Source organism: Lampris incognitus, chromosome 16 (assembly GCF_029633865.1).
Source record: "Lampris incognitus isolate fLamInc1 chromosome 16, fLamInc1.hap2, whole genome shotgun sequence".
NCBI lineage: Eukaryota > Metazoa > Chordata > Actinopteri > Lampriformes > Lampridae > Lampris > Lampris incognitus.
Genome location: NC_079226.1, coordinates 24677475 through 24696729, shown reverse-complemented (window position 1 = coordinate 24696729; position 19255 = coordinate 24677475). Strand labels below are relative to the sequence as shown.

Sequence of the window (19255 nt, the reverse complement as noted above, 5' to 3'; positions counted from 1 at the left end):
ATTGAGTGTCACATTAATTGGTGAGTTTGAGCCTTACTTTTATTTAAAATCTATAAACAATGGCTATTATAAGTATTATGATTAGTTATGGTTGAATATGATTAAAGTGTCACATTAATTGGGGAGATTGAGTCTTATTTTTTTATAAAAAGGTATAATTAATGATATATAGACTAAATAAAATATTGTATATGTAAATTATATACATTAATGATATATCCTGGTGATCACCACAGTTGATTGCGTAGTAGGGGGTACTTTGGGTTGGCTTGAAATGCTTTGGGGTACAGTACTCAAAAAAGGTTGGGAACTACTGACCTAATGGACTGCATTGGCGAATATCAACTTTTTTTTAGTTGTTTTGCGCCCTCCTGTGTTCACATTTGGTCACTACAGCACACCGCCAGCTGAAAAGTGGTCAGATGGAACCCTTTAAAAAGATTAGTTTCCCCATTGTGCTAAAAATCTTGACTGTTAATGCGTTCTCTACTGGGCATTTAGGATATGTGTCCTTCAAATCAAATAAACCCAAAACGGATGTATGATTGAAAATATAAATTCAAATAATCTCTTTATTCATTCTATATAGTTGTACACCACTAAAGACAGTGATAGGATCACACACTGGGTATGAACATTTTTAAGGTAATAAGAGAAAGGGGGGGAAACTTTGCAGGTTTAAACAGGGAAAAAAAAATATATATATACCATAACATTTCTTAATGTTTCCAAAAGTACAGCGAAAAGGGAAAGTAAAAAGGTATGTGCCAGATTGACTTCTCACTTGCCGTTGATGGTTTATTCTGTACAGAGGGACGATTTGTACAAAATTAATCTAGATATATAACACTACATGAAACAAAGTAAATCATATGTACAATATTAAATGAAGCCATATAGTACAGGTCACATATAAAAGGACACTTTGTTAAGTTACCATACTTTTTTTTAAAGTCATATGTTAAAACTATAAGTTTTCAAGAGTTTCAAGGATGCGGCAGAATCAGAAAAAAAAAAATCACCAAATAATTTTTTTAATATCTTCTCTAACAATGGATCTGTTGTTTTTTTTTGTTTTTGTTTGTTTTTTTTTTGTTAAATAAAACTCAAAAGAATTCTGACTAAACCCATAAAATCCATAAAACAACTCTCCCAGCAGGCAGGGCTGTATTATAAAAGCATTGACCTTGACGGGAATACTAAATCAGTTTGGTGAATGTCATTCCTCTGGGGGAAAACATACATGTTTAAATTGTTTTTTTGTAAATGTACATCTTTTTGCAATCAAGCAAATACAGTATTAATAGAATTACAGCCAAGTTGTAATGTCAGTTTGTCTTCAGCATTGGGCATTACCCCTTGGCCAAAACAAAATAAAAACGACATCCATGCTGCCACCCTCCGAAGACAAGACAAGAATGAAATACAACAAACAGAATATGAAGAAACCTTTCAAATCCCTTTAGTTCAAACAATGGTACCGACTGATGTTTTTGCCCCTTTCAGACACCAAAGGACTCACTTAGTAGGAAGGATTCAAATGCAATAAAAACGATAATCAAAGAAGGTTGAATCAGTTCACCTGGATACAACATGTATTGACAGAATTCTGTCAGTAAACGTTGTATCCAGATGAACTGATTCTTTGATTTCCTTACCTGGATTATTCAGTGTGCATGAAGACAGAAACAATAATCAGATTTCGGAAATGAAAAGATTGACAACAGAAATGTGCCACAATCTTCAAGTTTTCAGGAAGTGCGTTATAGGTAGTCCTAGTTCAGATTATTTTGATATCGAAATTGTCTCAACTATTGCTTGTTGTTCCAATTAGTCTCCACTTAAATCTCATTTACTGAGTAGTTGCAATAGTATTTATGGAAAATATAAAACATTTTAAACTACTAGTTCGTTTATGGAAAAAATTCAAAACAAATCCCCACAATAAAAGGCAACCTAAGATAGGCTTTCGTATGCCCATGTTATTCTTACAACTCCTGCAATATGAGGGCTTTAAACACTAACAGCAAACAGATTTAATGTGGTTGAACAAGAGATCAGCTCAGTCAACTGACCAGCTCATGGCTAATGCAAACCTGCATGTCGGTACAAAGGTCAGCTTTGTGCCTCTTCTCCTATTCAAATGAGAACAAAACCCTGCCCCTTGCCAGTGTCTCATTTATCAAATATGTAAACCGCCACCTATCCTTCTTTTATATCATAGGAGCATCAGATGCAGCTTACCCAAATATATTTTGATTTCCACTTGAACTACCAACCCATTCACCTTAAAACAAACAAACCTACCAAGTCCATTGGTAAAAAAGGAACTTGAGATGGGCACAAGACACGGGGCTGTTGAGCAAAATCACTACCTCAAGCTTTAGCCCAATATATTAAACCAGTGACACTCGAATCAGGTGCCAAGGAGAGCCGCCTGTATGCTGGTTTCCACTCCCATCTAAACTCATACCAGCTGATTTCACCAGTCAGCCCACCTTTGACCAGACAGGCGAAGACAGAGCAGTGAAATCAAGCAGTGTAGCAATGGACCTTTATGAAAACCTGCATACATATGGCTTTCTGTGGCATGTGACTTAATGACACTGCATACAGGTTTTCTTACAACAAGTACCATTATTTGAACCATCAAAGCTCGACCATGTTCGAGTTTGCAAACATTTCCAATTGATTTGAACAGGTGGTAGAAAAGTAAGCATACAAGATAAATGAGCTGCATATGGCACAAAACAATAAAACATAAAGTGTCAGGTGTCCATGGTACAACCGCCCCCATTCCTTGCCATCTTCCTGGACATTGCAAGGCTGTGGACAGGCCTCATGTTGGTCTTGAGTGTTGTAAAATTAGAAAAAGCTTCTTTGAAACATCAGCAATGGAAAATAAAAGGCGATCAACAGACACGTCCACTTCAGCCAGTGTCCCTGTTGAAGTCACAGAGATAGAAACATACCCATGAAATAAACAAAGCATAAACAAGACAACAGCCTTGGCACTGACAAGATGTCCCTGGGACTGAGCAAGAGAAATAAAATATACAACAGATGAAAGAAATGTTTCGTCTTTCATTAAACCAACAGTCTCTGTTCGCAGTGTGTTGTTCCCTTTAACAGAAAGGATAACAAAGTGGTAGCTAACAGAGGATCCATAGACGGTGAGCACGTCAGTCAGTAGTTCTCCGTCTGATCCACTGCGGACACGTTTGCAAGGGGGAAATGGGAACTAGTGACAAGGTGTCTACTCCCAGGTTCTTAGTTTGAAGTGGGGTGATGGAAGGAAAGAGTGGGGGGAAAAGTGAGGTGGGGGATTATGATGCATTCTTTTCAGATGGAGAAATGATGGAGAAAAAAAGGGAACAAGTCAATAATTGAGAACGCGTATGAGTGTAGCAAGAAAGGCTTAAGAGACATACACACACGGTCCCACTCTTCTCTAAATTATAACACCTGAGAAAGCAGAAAATCTAATAGAGGTGTACACAGAGCTACTGTACTGCACTGGTCAAAAGTCCAGTGTGCTGAATGTGCTGTGTTTTATGGGCCTCGGCCAGGAGGGGATGAGTGGCAGCTGAGATGAGGAGAGAAACTTGAAGTATTCAAGGAAGACTGATGGAGGAGAAAGAGATCAATAGCCCATCAATTGACAGCCAACAGAACTGCGGCGCTTGGACGGCTTGTGGTGGTGGTTATGTTTGTATGTATGTGTGTGTGTGTGGGGGTGCACAGAGTCCAGAGCCAACTATTCAGGCCCCTGGGGGCTGATGTGGGATAGCGGGGACAGTTGAATCTTGAGCCGACAGGTCACATGACCTAGAGTCCGTCGTGAGTGGTCAACATATCGTCAGCTCGGCGGTGGCATTCCAAGGCTTTCGTGGTGTAGATGTCCTGAGGCAACTCAGACTTGCGTCGCACCAGGGGCCGCTCTTTTCGCTGCTCACGCTGTAACTGTCAGATGGGGAAGCAGGGAAAAGGGAGCATTGTGAGGCTCGACTAAAGCATATTTTGAATTCTATCACTTTCATGACTATCCTGTTACAAAAGATGTCATTCCTATTCTGTACATCATCCTTTAAGTTAAATTTCAAACACAAACGCAATAAATGACTATAGGCCAAGACCGAATGAGTAAAACTCAGCACAACAGAATACCAAGTCATACACCTGGACAAGGTTATTAGGGCTAGTGTAAAAGAACAGCATTCGATGACATACAGATCACCACAAGTTCTGTGCCACTTAGAGGACATGCAGAGGAAATAAAGACACAACAAAGAAAGCTTTTGATTCCTGTGTTCAGTCCATGGCCACAACTAATGTTCTTGTGGCTTAAAGCTTATGGTCACTGAGGACCAGAAAATATTCTAAGACTGACATGAATGTAAATATTACATATGCATTAAATAGTATATATGCAAAATTTATACAGTTTATATCAATCACTGCACTCCAAGTTGCTTCAGTTAGAAGCTTCCGCAAGCTTTAGTGCAATATTTTATTTTATTTTTGTGAGAAGAAAGATAGATAGAGACAGAGAAGTCAGGTTTACCTGAGTGGCTCCTTCCTCAACTGTCTTTTTTAACCTCTGAACATCTTCTATCAACGGAACATCCGTCTCCATTGCTACAGGACTATTGAGGTCAGAGGAATCAACATATATAAGGAACTATGTTGAAAAGGAAAACAAAACAAAAAGAATGGGAAAATACTTTTGAGTCGCATGCAAAGAGGAATAAATTCAGGGGATTTAGACCAATGAAGTAACTGATACACTGCAGTTATTGCTAATTTGATATGACTTAATTGAGGTGCAGAGATTGACAAGAGTGAAATTCTTCCAGGACCATAACTGGAAGTTACATCAAAGGTTTGTTATACTATAGCCAGATTCCATCAAATGGTATTGCTAGATCATCAAGCGTTGAGGTCGCTTGATGTGAATTGATTCAAAGATTGTTACAGATTCAGGTTTATGACTTAAGAAGTGGAGTGGGATCACTCAACCTGATCTGTCTTTAAACAGCTGTTTGGCTTAGCTTGGGGGGGGGGAATCTTGCAGCACTAGAGTCTAAACAAGGTAAGAAAGAGAGGCTACAGCATTCCAACTAGGGTTGGGCGATAAGTCAACATTTTCCAACTGGCCACTGTCAGCCCAACAATCAGCGATGCATATTTTAAGTAGACTTAAAATATGATGGAAAATCACAAAAATAGGTTATATTAACAAAACTGTATGTGATAGGAAAATTTTAAAGGTGATTTTCGTGATCAGCAGCCCAAAATCCATAAAATACACCCAAAAGTGTTCATGAAGCAAAATCTTCGCTGTCCAGTGTTATTTACTGAGTTGAATTCTCAAGGAGGCAGACCATTAATTTAGCAAAATAAACTGTGCCCATTGTACTCAGCCAATCACCGATATATTAATCCAATCGCCCAAGCCTAATTCCAACTATGAAGCTAGCATCAAGAGGACAGTCCCAAGTTACAGGCAAACACACACACGCACGTTACACACTTGGGTGTTGAGGGAAAACAGATGTGTGAATGAATTCACTTGTGGCTTACCTGTGGATTTGATTTGGCAAGGTTCTCAATCTTGATCCAAGCTTCTTCTCGTTCTTTTGACTTGGCCTTCTCCCTGTTGGACCAAGCCCCATCGCAAACAACGGAGTTCACAGACAAATTTTGAAAGTAGCATTTAACACCAATGGATGTAATCAAAAGAATTTGAGTTGCAGATTGAGAGAAAATGTAAAAGGAATATGCATTAACATGGAAGTGTACATAACATACTTATTTTTCTCAGCCCTGAACTGCTGTGTGCAGTCATCAAAGAGCTTCTGATTCATTTCCATGAAGAGCTTGAGAGCATTATAGATGAGGCCGTGAATGGTCCTATAAGAACACATACAGGTCAGTCTTGAGTCAGATCCCATCACACAAGGGAAAAAAAAATCACTATTCCACTGGCCAGTATTGTCCTCCATCAAAAAAACAATTAGATTCAAGGAATGCCTCAAGAAGATTTTTTAAGATAATGTTTGCACTTGGCATTTAGCTAGATTGTAAATTTCCTCATGCCAAAATAATTACAAAATACAAATTACATTTTAATTGAATTTGCCTTTTTTATTAATATTTGTCAGTTTTTTTCTCTCGACTGCCTATTCAGTCTTTTCATTTGTATACTGATTCTGCCAGAATTGAATCTTCAGAAAATGCAATTCTGCAACTGACTAAACAGAAACGTGGTCCATTCTCTCCGCAAGCCGTGTAAAGGATATTAAAATAAAACTACAAATAAAGAAGACCTGATTTTAGGCAATTGCTATTCAGAAAGCACTTTTGGTAATAATACATGGCCTTTTTGAAATTCTGTATTTGAACTGATCAAATTTCTACGGTCCTTCTCGAGTGGTGTCGGCTTATGTGTGTGACTGATGAAATATGTCACACTTGATGGACAAGTACAGGGATGCATTTTTGAACAGGGACGGCGTCTCAGCAGTTGGAGTAATTATTGTGAGGTGTACCACAACATACTATTTTCCACCATGGTGTGAAATGTACAGAATGTAAATAAATTTTAACTGCGTGCTTATGGCGATATCTCACTCTACTGAGGATCTTACTTGTTCCAGTGGGTCTTGGAGTTACGGTACAGGGCAGGGAACATGATTGGCAGAATCTTGGCTGCATTGTCGCTGATGAGACTCATGATGTACTCATTATTCCAGTAGTACAGAGCCCTCTCTGCCACCTAGAGTGTGTGCCCACATGCCCACCCACCCACACACACACACACACACACACACACACACATACATACATACATACACAAACCCTCAGGTTACTGATAGTAATAATTACTGGCAACTTTCTAGCCAGATTTTTTTAACATTTACAATGTGATGAATCACATACATGCCATACAAGGTAGGTTAGGATGTTGTTTGGTAATGAAGTGTCTGTTAACAAATTACTGTTTGTGAATGAACTGCCGAGTTGAATCGCAGTTTGTCATGGACAGCAACCAAGTATGAATACATCCTGTCATGTGATAACAGTAATTCAGTCTTTACCTGGAAGTGTGGGCTGGACACACACTTGGCCAGTTGTCTGAAGAGTGGCTCCTGGACCTTTACAAACTCGGAGGGCTCGATGACATCTAGTATCTCCTCCAGCTCATTGAGAAACATCACCTCCTTGGGGCTATGTGTCTTGGGCCAGTACTTGAGTAGGGCCATCACCACCTGTTGTGGTGATAAAATATGATGATGAAAGTATTTAGGAACTAGTTGTGATAAGATGGAGGTTTATGGTATAAACAGAGGTCAGCTTTTCGACAGTATGACGTACCGGTTCAGTCAGAGTGCTGTCCTTCTCCAAAAACTGCACCACGCAGTAGGCCAGCTGCAAGACAATTCCACAACAAAAAAAGGAAAGCTTCAAAAGGGATCACTTGTTTAATTTTACACACAAGCAAACTCAAGGTAGCGAAGGGTGAGATACGCCAGCTGGATGCATACTTCCTGCTGGGCCACAGGGAGCCTGAAGAAGACAACACTGGTTACAACCCGTCTACAACTGTAGTTTCTAACTGCCTTCTGACTGAAAGGTGTCCAATAACAGACTTTTCTTTTTTGTTGCATTCTAGGAATGGAGAACAAGCTTGGGGTAAAAGAAATTGCTGTATGTGGTTTCAGGCAATTCAAATAATAGTTTTTTTTGTGCCCTTCATCTTGCAAAACACAGACACAGCCTAAAACAAGTAGAGAAACCTCCCTGTGAATTTGTATTTATTAGAAAAATAAAGAAAACATTACGTTCACAATCCCACCCACATCATAAAGCTTTACTTGTCGACTTACCTGTGGATGGTAGACACTAAGTGACTTGACTTTGTGCAGAGGCAATAAAACCTTCAACAGGAAAATCTTGTGCTCCTCTTTTAGTGGTAAGGCAAATCCGTTGATTATACTGAGAGGTGGACAAGATTAACAATTAGAATAGAATTTACAGTTGCCAATTTGGAAGCCATCATATTAAAGACAAAACCACAAGAGAGAGGCCTATGGTTAGTTATTGTATGCAATCATAATGATAGCAGGAGCAGACAACAGAACCACTTGAGAGAATCATTGAACAGTACTGATTAAGTGCACAAGGTCTTACAAATAATAAAACTACAATCTACAAGAACTCATATTTATGAAAAAATGTATTGTTATCCCAACACCCTGTTGAAGAAAGAGAATTAAGTGCTTTTACTTGAGTTACTTACCTTCCAAGTATTTCCAGTAGTTCAGCTATACCATTATGGTGCTCAGTCTCATAGATAAACCTGCAGAAACAGTTGTTTTTGTTTTTTTTTGCTTAGAATACACGGATTTCTTATTCAACAACAAACCATGAATCACAAGTGATCCATTTATCCTTAACGGCCAGTTAGAGGTTAGGTTATGCAGCATACATATTTTATAAACTCGAGCAGAGTGGAAGTGGGGACAGCACTCACCTATAGAAAATGTTATTGATTTGTTTTCTGATGTATGCCCGCAGTCCCAGAAATTTTCCATAGATCCTGTGGAGGGTGGTTTTGAGAAAGTCTCTCTCTCTGGGATCCTCACTGTCAAATAGTTCTAGAAGCTACAGAACAACAAATGTTGTTAATCCGTTTGATTTTGTCAAGATGGTAAGAAAAAGTCTTGTTTTTGCTTTTGAATGAGATGAGCTAACTGGAGAGTTTGAAGAAATGCCTTGTTCTTACCTGCATTACAAATTTCTGATCAATGTATTTCTTTGCTATGTTGGGTTGAAAATCAGGGGATTCTAAAAATCTAAGGAAAAATTCATAGACGAGCTGAAACAGAAACAAACAAAAATCCAATCAAATTGTGACATTCAGGAATTTGTTAATTATGTATGGGTGCATTTCTGTATGCATGCTGAGGAATTGTGCCTCATTGGTGCCGCCATCAAAGTTAGTCCAAAAATGCAAATGATGGCAAGCCAAAAAGACATAAGTGTGTCATATCACATTGACACGTATAGTTTTGCACCAATCAGCTCATAATTCTTCTACCATTTGCTGAGTGGGTCTTTCCATATCTAACTTACAGTCTTTCACAAGCTGTTTGTCCCACTTTCTTACCAGTGGGAGATTTTAATTCTAAACTGTTTTGTTCTATGGATCGGTCCCCTTTATTAAATTCAAATGCTATGACACAGAAATCCCTGGAAACTGCACTACTGCTAGGTAAGGGTTTGACTTTTGTTGTTGAATGTATGATTGTTGAATATTGCAAATCAATACGGGGGATAATTTCTATTTAATTATAGTCATGTATCAACCTGGAGATGTGGCCATGCAGCCTCAAGTGTGGGCTCGTCTTCCTCTGGGTCAAACTCCGCCCCAGTCGGGTTGGACGATGGAGGCAATGTTCTGAACATATTCACTGCAAACTGGAAAAAGAGATACAGAAACACTGTTTCTTATGTATAAACTGTTGTGTTGTGAGGTGTATGAGATCGATTACATTTTTCAACCAATTATTTTAATAGAGAAAATGGGGTGTAATAGATCTCCTTGGCGCAATAGCACGCATCCAGTTTGACAGTGTAAGGGCTATTACAGTAAAAGCAACTTCAGACATTCTGAAAATATATACAGTAACGACACCGAAACCTGCAGTCCACATTCTTGAATAGATTAGCCTTTCAATTGCTCACACGATGCTCGGCCAAGTCTACAATTAGCCCGACTGAAAATCATTCTCATGAATTAGGTGAAGGTTGCATTTTCTCTCTACCAGAGGAAAACTGACCTACTTATTATAATCTCTCTTACATTCAACTCAACTCAATTCTCCCCATACGCTACTGGTGGAGCTGGACCCAACCATACAATCCAAGTCATAGTGTCTGCGTTACAGGTGCCATTTATGGTAACAGCACTAAGACCGCTTCTGGGTGAGTCTACTCCTAGTCTGAAGTACACGAATGTTGGCGCCTGGAACAATGAGAGGCAGCCAAGATATGGATCATGGTGCATCAAGTCGAAACTGTGGTTTTGAAACAAAATAAATAAGTAGTATTTTTAGGAATAGAAAATCAAACTTGTTTACTTTCTAGTTCTTGTCCATAACTTAAAAGACGACCCTTAATACTGAGCAAACACACATCAGTGTCAGGTTTCTGAACTTATCAGAATTTTGCATCAAAATTCACAGGAATTTCCCCTCCTTAGTGTTGCACTGATTACTTTGATTTCTCACTCCAGCTGTTCAGCATTAACACAGTACAGTTGCCTGTCTAAATCCATAACATTTTTTCTAGTTAAGATAGTTTCCCTCATTTGCTTCCAGGAATAATGTAAACCTAGAGGGTTAGTGGAGAAACCATTTGCGCCTAGGTACAAGCCTGGCAATGTTTATGAAAGCTACTTAGATGTTCTCTGTAAAAAAGGGATAGTAACTGTGAATACATGCACGGGTTGGCAGCTTAGAAAATGGTGAGTGTGTAAGAAAAGTTTAACGCATGTTTAAGCTTTTATGAGAAATGTGAGTGTTTTTGTATCGCTGCTCTAAAACCACTAGAAGGTGCCGTGCAGTCTGTTGCAAGAGGGCTGCAAGCCATCACATGGGCTCAATGCTGACAAACTCCATCAGAGTTGTTCTTCAACACAAAGGGGAAAAACTTCTAGGCCAAAATCAACTTCCATAGACAAGATGTGAGAAAGTGGAAGGCAGAGAGTACAAATTAGGCTTGCAGCATCATTCAGCGCAGGAAAATGGTGTACAAAAATGGTGTATTGACAAGCAATCAATCCCACTGCGTCAAGTTTTCGCTATGTGCCGAGCACACGTGACATCAGAGCGTTTACACAAGCGAGCCGTGGGATTTCTCTGAGTGGTTAAACATTTTCAAAGACACCATTCATGGAATTGTTCTCGGAAGAGGGAATTCTGCTTGGAAACTGACTTTCAGAGATGTATCTCTTAGTTGTATAAGATCTTTATTTTCAATTATTCACATGAATTGTTTATATCCTACTTATCTTCCTAACTGTACTTTTTACCATGCGTTTACTTTTCTTTCAAGTGAAATTTACCTCTGGCTATATCTAAGCTTTGCCCTTGCAACTAGCCCTAGGATTTTCATGAGTTTGGCCCACAATTGCCAAAGTGGGTTGTGTTCTTGGTCTCCCAGTGTCAACTGACTCCCCTGTGGGCCGCTGTTCTCTTCCAGAAACATCATGGGACATTGCAGGTGGTTTAGCACAACACTAGGAGCCTTGTTTAAAAAGAAGGGCTACAAGGTAGATAAACTGTCTCAGCTATGATGTGACTACAACCCTGAACAGGCTGCGGAGAAATACTGCCAACATGATAGCATTTATTCGACAAGGAAAATTTTAAATTAAGACTTCATGACCATCTAAGTAGCAATTCAACAATGAAGGCTTTGATGATGAAAAGATAAAGGTCAGCATTAGTTTTTGGTTAGTGGGCAGACTATCATTAAACCTTAAAGCTAAAATCTGTTACTTCTCTTCCTTAATAAATAGCTATCTTATCCATCTGTACCACGGATTCAAGTTGCATAATACTAACTCGAATCTTTACTATACTTGGAGACACTCTCGTCACTATATAACACTGTTTGACATTTTTTGACCAGGTCGCACAAACGCTGGTGCAGTGGCAAAGAGGTATGTATATGTGTTGAAAACAACCCCAGCAGGAAAAAAAGACTGAGATGTGACAGCGATGTGTCAATGCTTTTGTTGGACAGAGGATCAAAACTACTGTGGAACAGCATTGCTATATAGCTGGATAAAGTTTGTTGCAACGGGTCCATTTCTCTCTGCCTTTCTCTCCTACACTGAACTATATCAGAACATTGTTTTATTGTAATACTGATGGTCTATCCAACAGAATCGCCACATCATCGTCACGATCCAAATGGATAAAGTAACGACTTATTAATGGAGAAGTCATGGATTGCAGCTTTAATGCTTTCAGCATGTAAATATTTCTAGTTCTGATGCACATCCCTATACGCCAACACTTTGACTGGATTTAATCCCACTCATTTCAAATGAAAACACAGGAGGTGATGAAACAAACTGGAATGGCAGAACTGATCTAACTGGTTAAGCAATTCTTAAGAGACCTCTTGTCTGCAATTGTGAGAAAGCAAAGAGAATTCACATCAAAACACTTGGGTCTCTAGTTTTCGGGTCACAGCATAGTCAAAGGTGCTAGTTCAAAGTGCAAGTTGATCTAAGGTGTGGCCAATGCTTTTTTGCTAATTTCGGGACATGCTGTGCCAGTGGTAATCGGGCGCAACAGAAGCGCTGCTGTAAAAGGGCTGGATTAGAGGGAATAAATTATCGGTAGGAGTGGTGGGGGCTGTCTTCGATTATGGCCAATCAAATCAGCTCCTCTCATTTCCTTTAAAAGCGGCGCGCTCTGTCTTGGCGTACTGCCAATTTCGTAATGGACGCAGAAGTCCAGAGTGGCTAAAACAGAAACGCTTCTCCCAGGAGGAAACCGATGTCCTTGTTCAGAAGGTGGAGAGTCACGAAGTGCGCATACAACAGACAGTAACACTAATTCCAATGTGATATGACAAGACACGCAAACATGGTTATTTGACAGACTACTGTTTAACGTGTATTCATTCTCACCAGCATCTTCCTCTCTTTCCTGCGGATTCTATGAACACAGCAGGACACCTTTAATAGCTGTGATCACAGATCAATTAGCCTGGGCAATCAGTTGGTTCTTTCAGGTTGAATGAGGTTAAATTGAAATATTGAAATCCCCAACACCATGTTGTTTTTCATGCGTAATGGCACACAATGACTGTTTTATGATGGAAGACACTGGTACATGAGTAGATATTTTGTTGTGCGATTAAAGTTTAGGACAATAATCATTAGTTAAATTATTCACGAAATAGGTCAACATAACATACACAAAAGTGACATGTGTGATTTTGGATAAATCTATGGTTAGTGCACCTTCGCATAAAGTCCAGAAACTACCACACAACGCCTGCGTCTGCGCTAAGGCATGGTCTGACCAGGCAGAGACGCACGTGCAATATTTGGTTTTATTTGATGCCAAACCAGCACTACGTCACCTGATTTTGACTGACGCATCCTCTACTTTGCCCCCACACACCCTCTGCAGCCCCCGCACTCCCTTCTCGGCACAAGCGATGTCATGGCAAGCCTTGAAATTAGCAAATGTGTCCAGGCGAGAGAAAAACCATCTTGCACCCAACGAAATTGTCGCTACCACTGGCCTTGCGCCGTCCAGAAAGTAGAGACCTTGGTCTAATCCTGGTCAATACCAGTTCAGATACATTTTCTAAACTAACACTCTGTTAATGCATGTCACATCTAATCCCCTCTGTTTTATGTCCTTCTCAGTCCATCACCAGCTCCAACTCACTGCTATACTACAACCATTCTCAAACCCAGTTTTATTCATTCAACTTGTACTAACACAGCACCACTCTCAGCTCCAAACCCGTGGTTCTACTGACCATGTGAACGACCTCTGGATAGATGGGCTCTGTGATGACATTCCTGTTGTGGGTGATGTACTCCACCATCTCGCTCAGCGCCGCCCGCTTCACTTCCTTCCATTTCAGGTCGCTTAGAGGGTCAGACAGGAAATCAAACAGGACGCAGCACTGCCGCAGCTTCTGGATGAACAGCTTCTCCTGCTCTGCCGGGGCCACATCTGAGGGGGCAGAGAGGAAAAATAAGAAACGAAAACAGAAGAGGGTCTGAGCTGAAGGAGAGCATCACGGGTGAACTGGGAGTAGGTCGAGGGTGGAGAGTGGCATCAGTGTTGACAACAAAAGACAAGGGGGGGGGGGTGTCCCTGGGAATAGTCAACCCGGACCCAAGGATGAGGGGTAAAAAAGCCAAATAAAAATAGAATGGGAATGTGTGTATGTTTTTTTTTGGTTGTGGCGTCTAAAGGACTGTCGAGTACGACAGATTTCAGAGTGATGCGACTAAAGGGAGTGATGGGAAGAGGAGAAATCGAGGAACTAGGGAAAAAAAGACAAAGGTTTAGATGTTGAAGCCAGGAAGGAGACAAGAAATGAAATGAGGGGCAGAGAAGCCGTAAAGACAGAGTGGAGACAGAGAGGTGGCATAAGAAGTTGATGGGAGAAGGCCAAGATGAGGAATTTGGGAACTAAGAACATTTCACATGGTCACTGCCACTGGACATACACAAAAAAAAATCATTTTAAATCAAACACAGCTATCGGGAGTTTGTCATGTTTATTCATAGTGATTTAAAGACTTCCTGCCCCCCTCCCAAATGATCTACATGAAGCACACAGATGTAAACAAACAATACCAGAGACAACACTTTACACAAGACAGGAATTTGTACATTTCCACTTTTGCTGCTTTAAAAGTTCGCCTGGTTTGTATATAATAACACCCTAATTATGAAGTTAGGACACAACATTAATGGGGCAACAAAATCACATATCAAAGTCGGTGCTGTCCATTACCCACAAAAAGATAGAACAGCATTCAAAATATTGAGGTAGCCTATTTCTTTTCTTTCTATACCAAGACCAAGTAACATTCGAGAAGAAATTTCCTGCATTTTTCTCTCTCAGGTACCCTAAAAATTTAGTATATTCACATTCCTCTTTCAAATCAATGAGCGGTAAGCTTAAATGTTAACCTACAATTAGCTGCACTATTTGGTTTCAAAAAAAGCAATTGTACCTTTTCTTTCAAAAAAAGCAATCACACTTTTTCTCTTTGAATAACGAAGCGACAATTTTGAGAAAAGTGTTATATTTTCCAAATATGCCTGTTAAAGAAAACCAACAGATAACATTCAAAATATCAAGGTACTGTTATATCAAGGTACTCCTACAGTACCCCAACACACGGAGCAAAGGAGGATGGCATGGAGGGACATCTGTCTGTGAGCAGTCAGGAGTTACATGTGGCAAAAAATAAGAGGCCTGTCAAATGAACATGCTCTTACTTGTTCCATTGTCTCTGTTGCTTGGCAACGACCCTAGCAAGGTCCTTTGTATAACCCCCCCAACACACACACACACACACACACACACGTTATAAAGGTCCAATCTTTGGTTTAGATTGATACACAGTATGGATTATGGATTATTAATCTGAGGGGTTTGGTAGAGGCAGATGGGTTTACAGTGGATGAGAAGATTAAGACACTACCACAATGATGACAACACATTCTGAATTGAATATATGTATGAAAAAAAAAAAACTTGATTTCTTTGTTTTCACAAATGACTACAACATGGTTACTGAATGTTTATCACCATAGATTATCTTACTTTAAAACTGCTAAACTCTTGCTACTGTACACAACCTACAGTCTTCAGTTATACAAGTTTGTTTAGCTGTAATGACTGATATCAATACTTGTATTTTTGTCCCAAGTCATAAACCACAGTATGTACTCATTGAAGAACAGCAAAACGTTAGGTTGTGAGCACGTGCTGCCTGTACATTATGACACAGACACCTAAATTAGTATTTCACATATGTCTTCAAACAAGAATTAGCATCAGAGGACAATAACCAGCAACAGGGGATATCCACAAGGCCTGAATTCACCATTTATAATAGGGTCTAAGGCAGGAAGTGAGGCGCATATATATCTACCCTAAACAATAGAGTGGACATGTGACACTACAAGTAGGCAAAGGTACAATATCCTGAGAGAGAAATAGAAAAAGACAAATATTTGTTAAGGAGGTCTATGGTATAATACCAGTGCAATATTGGATACCTTAGTGGAGGGTGTGCTTTGAAAACTAGCCAGTTAAAGGCTGTAGAAAGATCATGATGTTGGTCCTGGACCAAATACAACTAAAAAGAAGCTGCCAAACATGTCAAGTAAAATCAAAGTATTCTGATTATGGAGCAGTCTCAATAATAACCAAATTAGTTCTTGAAATTTAGAATTTTATAATAAAACAAGATTTAAACTGCACAGATAGTAGAGAACTTAAGAGAAATAAAATACGCAGGCACCACAAACGTACAATAATGTATGAGAGACTACTCATACCCGGTAGCCAAATATTTTAAAATGACCTTGATGAACCCGAGAGAAACATATTTGGCCTCCAATTTTAATCCAGTTATAATGATAATCCAATTATAGCCTATTTGCAGGTTTTCCCACACCCAGTTACGTGAACGAGCAAACACAAAAAAAAGTTTCTTGAATATTTTTCACTTAAGTAGTCAAAAGAGGTTAAGTGAGACCCAAGACATAGACAACAACTGAGATGGAAACACATGCAACAGGATGGACTCATACACTGGAAAATAATAAGCAACTAGACCTGACTGTCACGCCTCTGTTTTCTAAAATTGGAGCTTGTACAAACACCAGAAGACAGAATACAGGAAACGCAGACATGCACATTAAATCGCACTACAAAACATAGTCATTTTTGCAGACAAAATCCAGGTAAGACGAGTGATATCCCACTCAGACCTGATGGAGACTTGGCTGAGACACCAATGTGTGCACACACAAACATACTAACGAGCACATACGTACACTTAGATTCGATTTCATGTCAGCTAAATTCAGAATTCCTTAAGAGACAGATTGAGTGTGCATGAATGTGTGAGCTACAATTACCTTATTGATCACTTCCATAAGGATTTGACAGTCAAGGGTGCAGGTAGATAGATAAAAATTTAATTAAAAGCCAAACTAAAAAGGTAGGTCTTGAGTTTGCTTTCAAAAATAAAAATTTTCTGCTGCCCTCAGGAAGGCTGTTCCAGAGACTTGGCATAGTAACAGAAGGATGTCTCTATATGGTAAGTTTGGATATATATACAATCTTTGCACAAACAATTTATTCACTTTTTTTTTAAATCTAGAAAGGCTTGTAGGGTTATGGTACTTTAACTTCTTCTGGGACATTGCAGCAAGACTTGAAATTGTACTGGTGCATTTCCCCAATGCCTCACACCCTGCCTATCTTGAACATTTCAGACTTGCATTGCCCCTATTACATAAAGCTGCCTGCCCTTTTTATAAAGTTTTTGTAGAGGCCGATAATATTCAGTAGGTTGTTATATAACAGATAAAGGCCCAGTGTTGTGATCCCAATATTGATGCTAACCACAATGTGACTTCTATTAATGCAGCTCATTGAAGCCTCAGAATCGAAGCATAGGCAAAACCTATTTTATGCCCCAGTTAAAATTCAAAGATAATAAATAATTGTAGTCACATTGGGACTACAGTCCCTATTTAGTCTCTGTACTTGGGTCAAATGAACGGTGAGTACACAGGCACTCACTGTTCACTGAACAGTTTTATGAAATAGCAATACACACCTAACCTTTTTTTTTTTACAGTCACGAGAAAACAATTCTACCCCTTAACAGACAATTCCATTCTGTCTGATAAATCTGCTTAGTCTCAGTGTAAGTAGAAGGTGCACAGAATCTAACAAAGAAGTTGTTAGGTGCACGTTTTTTTCTCTGTGTTGTTAAGCCAATTTCTGAAGTTGTTGTTTGTAGAGAGCTACAGCCATTCATCATTCCCACATGCCAAAACTTGCAGACACTTTCATGGCAGCAATTTGGAATTTTTGGATTGGATACAGGACACTGAGACAAAGAGCGATAAACTGGAGTGAGTTTTTGTTTTTTAATGTTCACCCAACTAGTTATCATTCAATGTAGTTGTTGTGGTACCAATGAAAAGTCTAATCAATAACTGCCCCTGGCTTTATCCACCACCGGGACGGAGCCACATATAATGGCAACGTATGGGCCTGGTCTTGTAAATGTGCATTCTATACATGTTAGGAGGCCAAACTTCGTGTTATAACGAAAAGGAAATATTGTTATGCTCTAAAGCGAAATCCAGAGTCATATCGTCAGGAGGATTTTGCTGAGAAGTATATCTGTGGACTTTGGTGGATTCAGATTTAAGTTGTCCTTCATTCCCAAAGCCTGTTTTCATGTCCTGTGAAGGCGCCCAGGGCTTTTTAGCAACGGCATGTCATCCACAGTGCGGAGGGTAACAAGGGGAAAAGGGTGGGGAGGTGGAGAGGCTGAGAGGGGGCCTGCTGCAGAGCAGTGGCTGTCTAGCCTATACACGGACCAATTTGTACCCCGATTTGTACCAGAGTGTGACAAATTCCCTTGACCAGAAAGGACTAGAGAGAGGAAAGAGGTTGCAGAACAGATCCCAGCTCTTCATTGATCTCCTTCATGTTTTACAGAAGGAATGAATTTAAGAATCATGCACACAGTGAAAACACACATAATTACATTCAAACACACGAAGGACCAGGGAGAAAACGCTTCCCTAGCCTATGACCTCACTTCCTTTGACATCACTAGGTTGGCGGGGGGATGGGCAACAGAGGAGATAGCTAGCTAGTAAAACCAGCTTTTTATGCAGCTTGTCTCATAGCTATCACACAAGCCGAGCGAATGACCATTCCTCAGTTTCCTTTCAAACATAACCCGATTCCCCTCACCCGATATAAAAACACGAGATGCTTCTTTTACGGAACAAAAGATCTCATTTCAAACGTTTAATTGCTGACTAACCCAGCGGCAACCACCAGTGCAAGGGGAACCGAAGCAAAAGCAGCACCACACAGCACTCCCTTAGCTCCTTAGTTAATTCCTTCGGCCAATAAGAAAAGCATACATTCTCCTTACATACCTCTGAAGTGCATAAGCGCCACCGGCTGGAAAGGCCCGTTGGAATTAGGTGCATCCACAACCATCCTGTCTCCAGCTTTATTGCATGTCAACATCTAAACCTCGACCAGGAAGGCGATCCACTCAGGGCGAGAGGCCAGCCTCCATTTTAGCACAAAAGCAGATCAGAAAATGAAGCTCTCTGCCTCTGGAGGGAACTGGCTAGTCGGTGACGTCAGCAGGGGAATACAGCCCGTCGATTGGCTTAACTTGGGGCGCTCCGGCGGAGGCTGCCGGGGACGTGGGACGGTGATTGGCTTAGAGGACTCCAATGAGGGCGGGACATGTGGTGGAATTTTGGCCCAGGCCCCGCCCCCACTCAATATTCTCCGGTGACGCTCATCACAGATCTTAGATCAGATTTGCTTAAACTTCTCCCACTGTTTAACCGTTAGATGGGTTTAAGACATAATCTGATCCAAGATAAGCGGCTCGGAGTGACTGACT

The 19255-nt window shown here is 40.1% G+C and overlaps 1 protein-coding gene across 3 annotated transcripts; it reads right to left on the bottom strand.

The window, feature by feature from the left end:
• Positions 1–554: 554 nt before the first annotated feature.
• Positions 555–18915, bottom strand: ppp2r5ca (protein phosphatase 2, regulatory subunit B', gamma a). 3 transcript variants are annotated; one of them, XM_056296450.1, is made up of 14 exons: positions 18771–18915; positions 13579–13778; positions 9373–9483; positions 8789–8881; positions 8537–8667; positions 8303–8362; positions 7890–7998; positions 7378–7431; positions 7101–7271; positions 6651–6778; positions 5812–5913; positions 5584–5656; positions 4565–4681; positions 555–3963 (listed from the first exon to the last, which is right to left on the bottom strand). In XM_056296450.1, exons 1-14 carry the CDS (start codon positions 18862–18864, stop codon positions 3829–3831), a joined length of 1578 nt encoding a protein of 525 aa, XP_056152425.1. In that variant the 5' UTR covers positions 18865–18915; the 3' UTR covers positions 555–3828. The 3 variants fall into 3 exon arrangements, with proteins under 3 accessions (XP_056152425.1, XP_056152426.1, XP_056152428.1); XM_056296453.1 differs by having other exon boundaries at positions 3832–3963; positions 4565–4646; XM_056296451.1 differs by lacking the exon at positions 4565–4681.
• Positions 18916–19255: the final 340 nt, after the last annotated feature.

Coding starts and splice junctions, on each gene's coding strand:
- ppp2r5ca (XM_056296450.1), bottom strand. CDS start 18,864: ATGTTGACATGCAATAAAGCTGGAGACAGGATGGTTGTGGATGCACCT. Junction 8,882..9,372: donor CTGCATGGCCACATCTCCAG/GTTGATACATGA, acceptor TTTCTGTTTCAG/CTCGTCTATGAATTTTTCCT. Junction 5,657..5,811: donor TTCAGGGCTGAGAAAAATAA/GTATGTTATGTA, acceptor TTGGTCCAACAG/GGAGAAGGCCAAGTCAAAAG.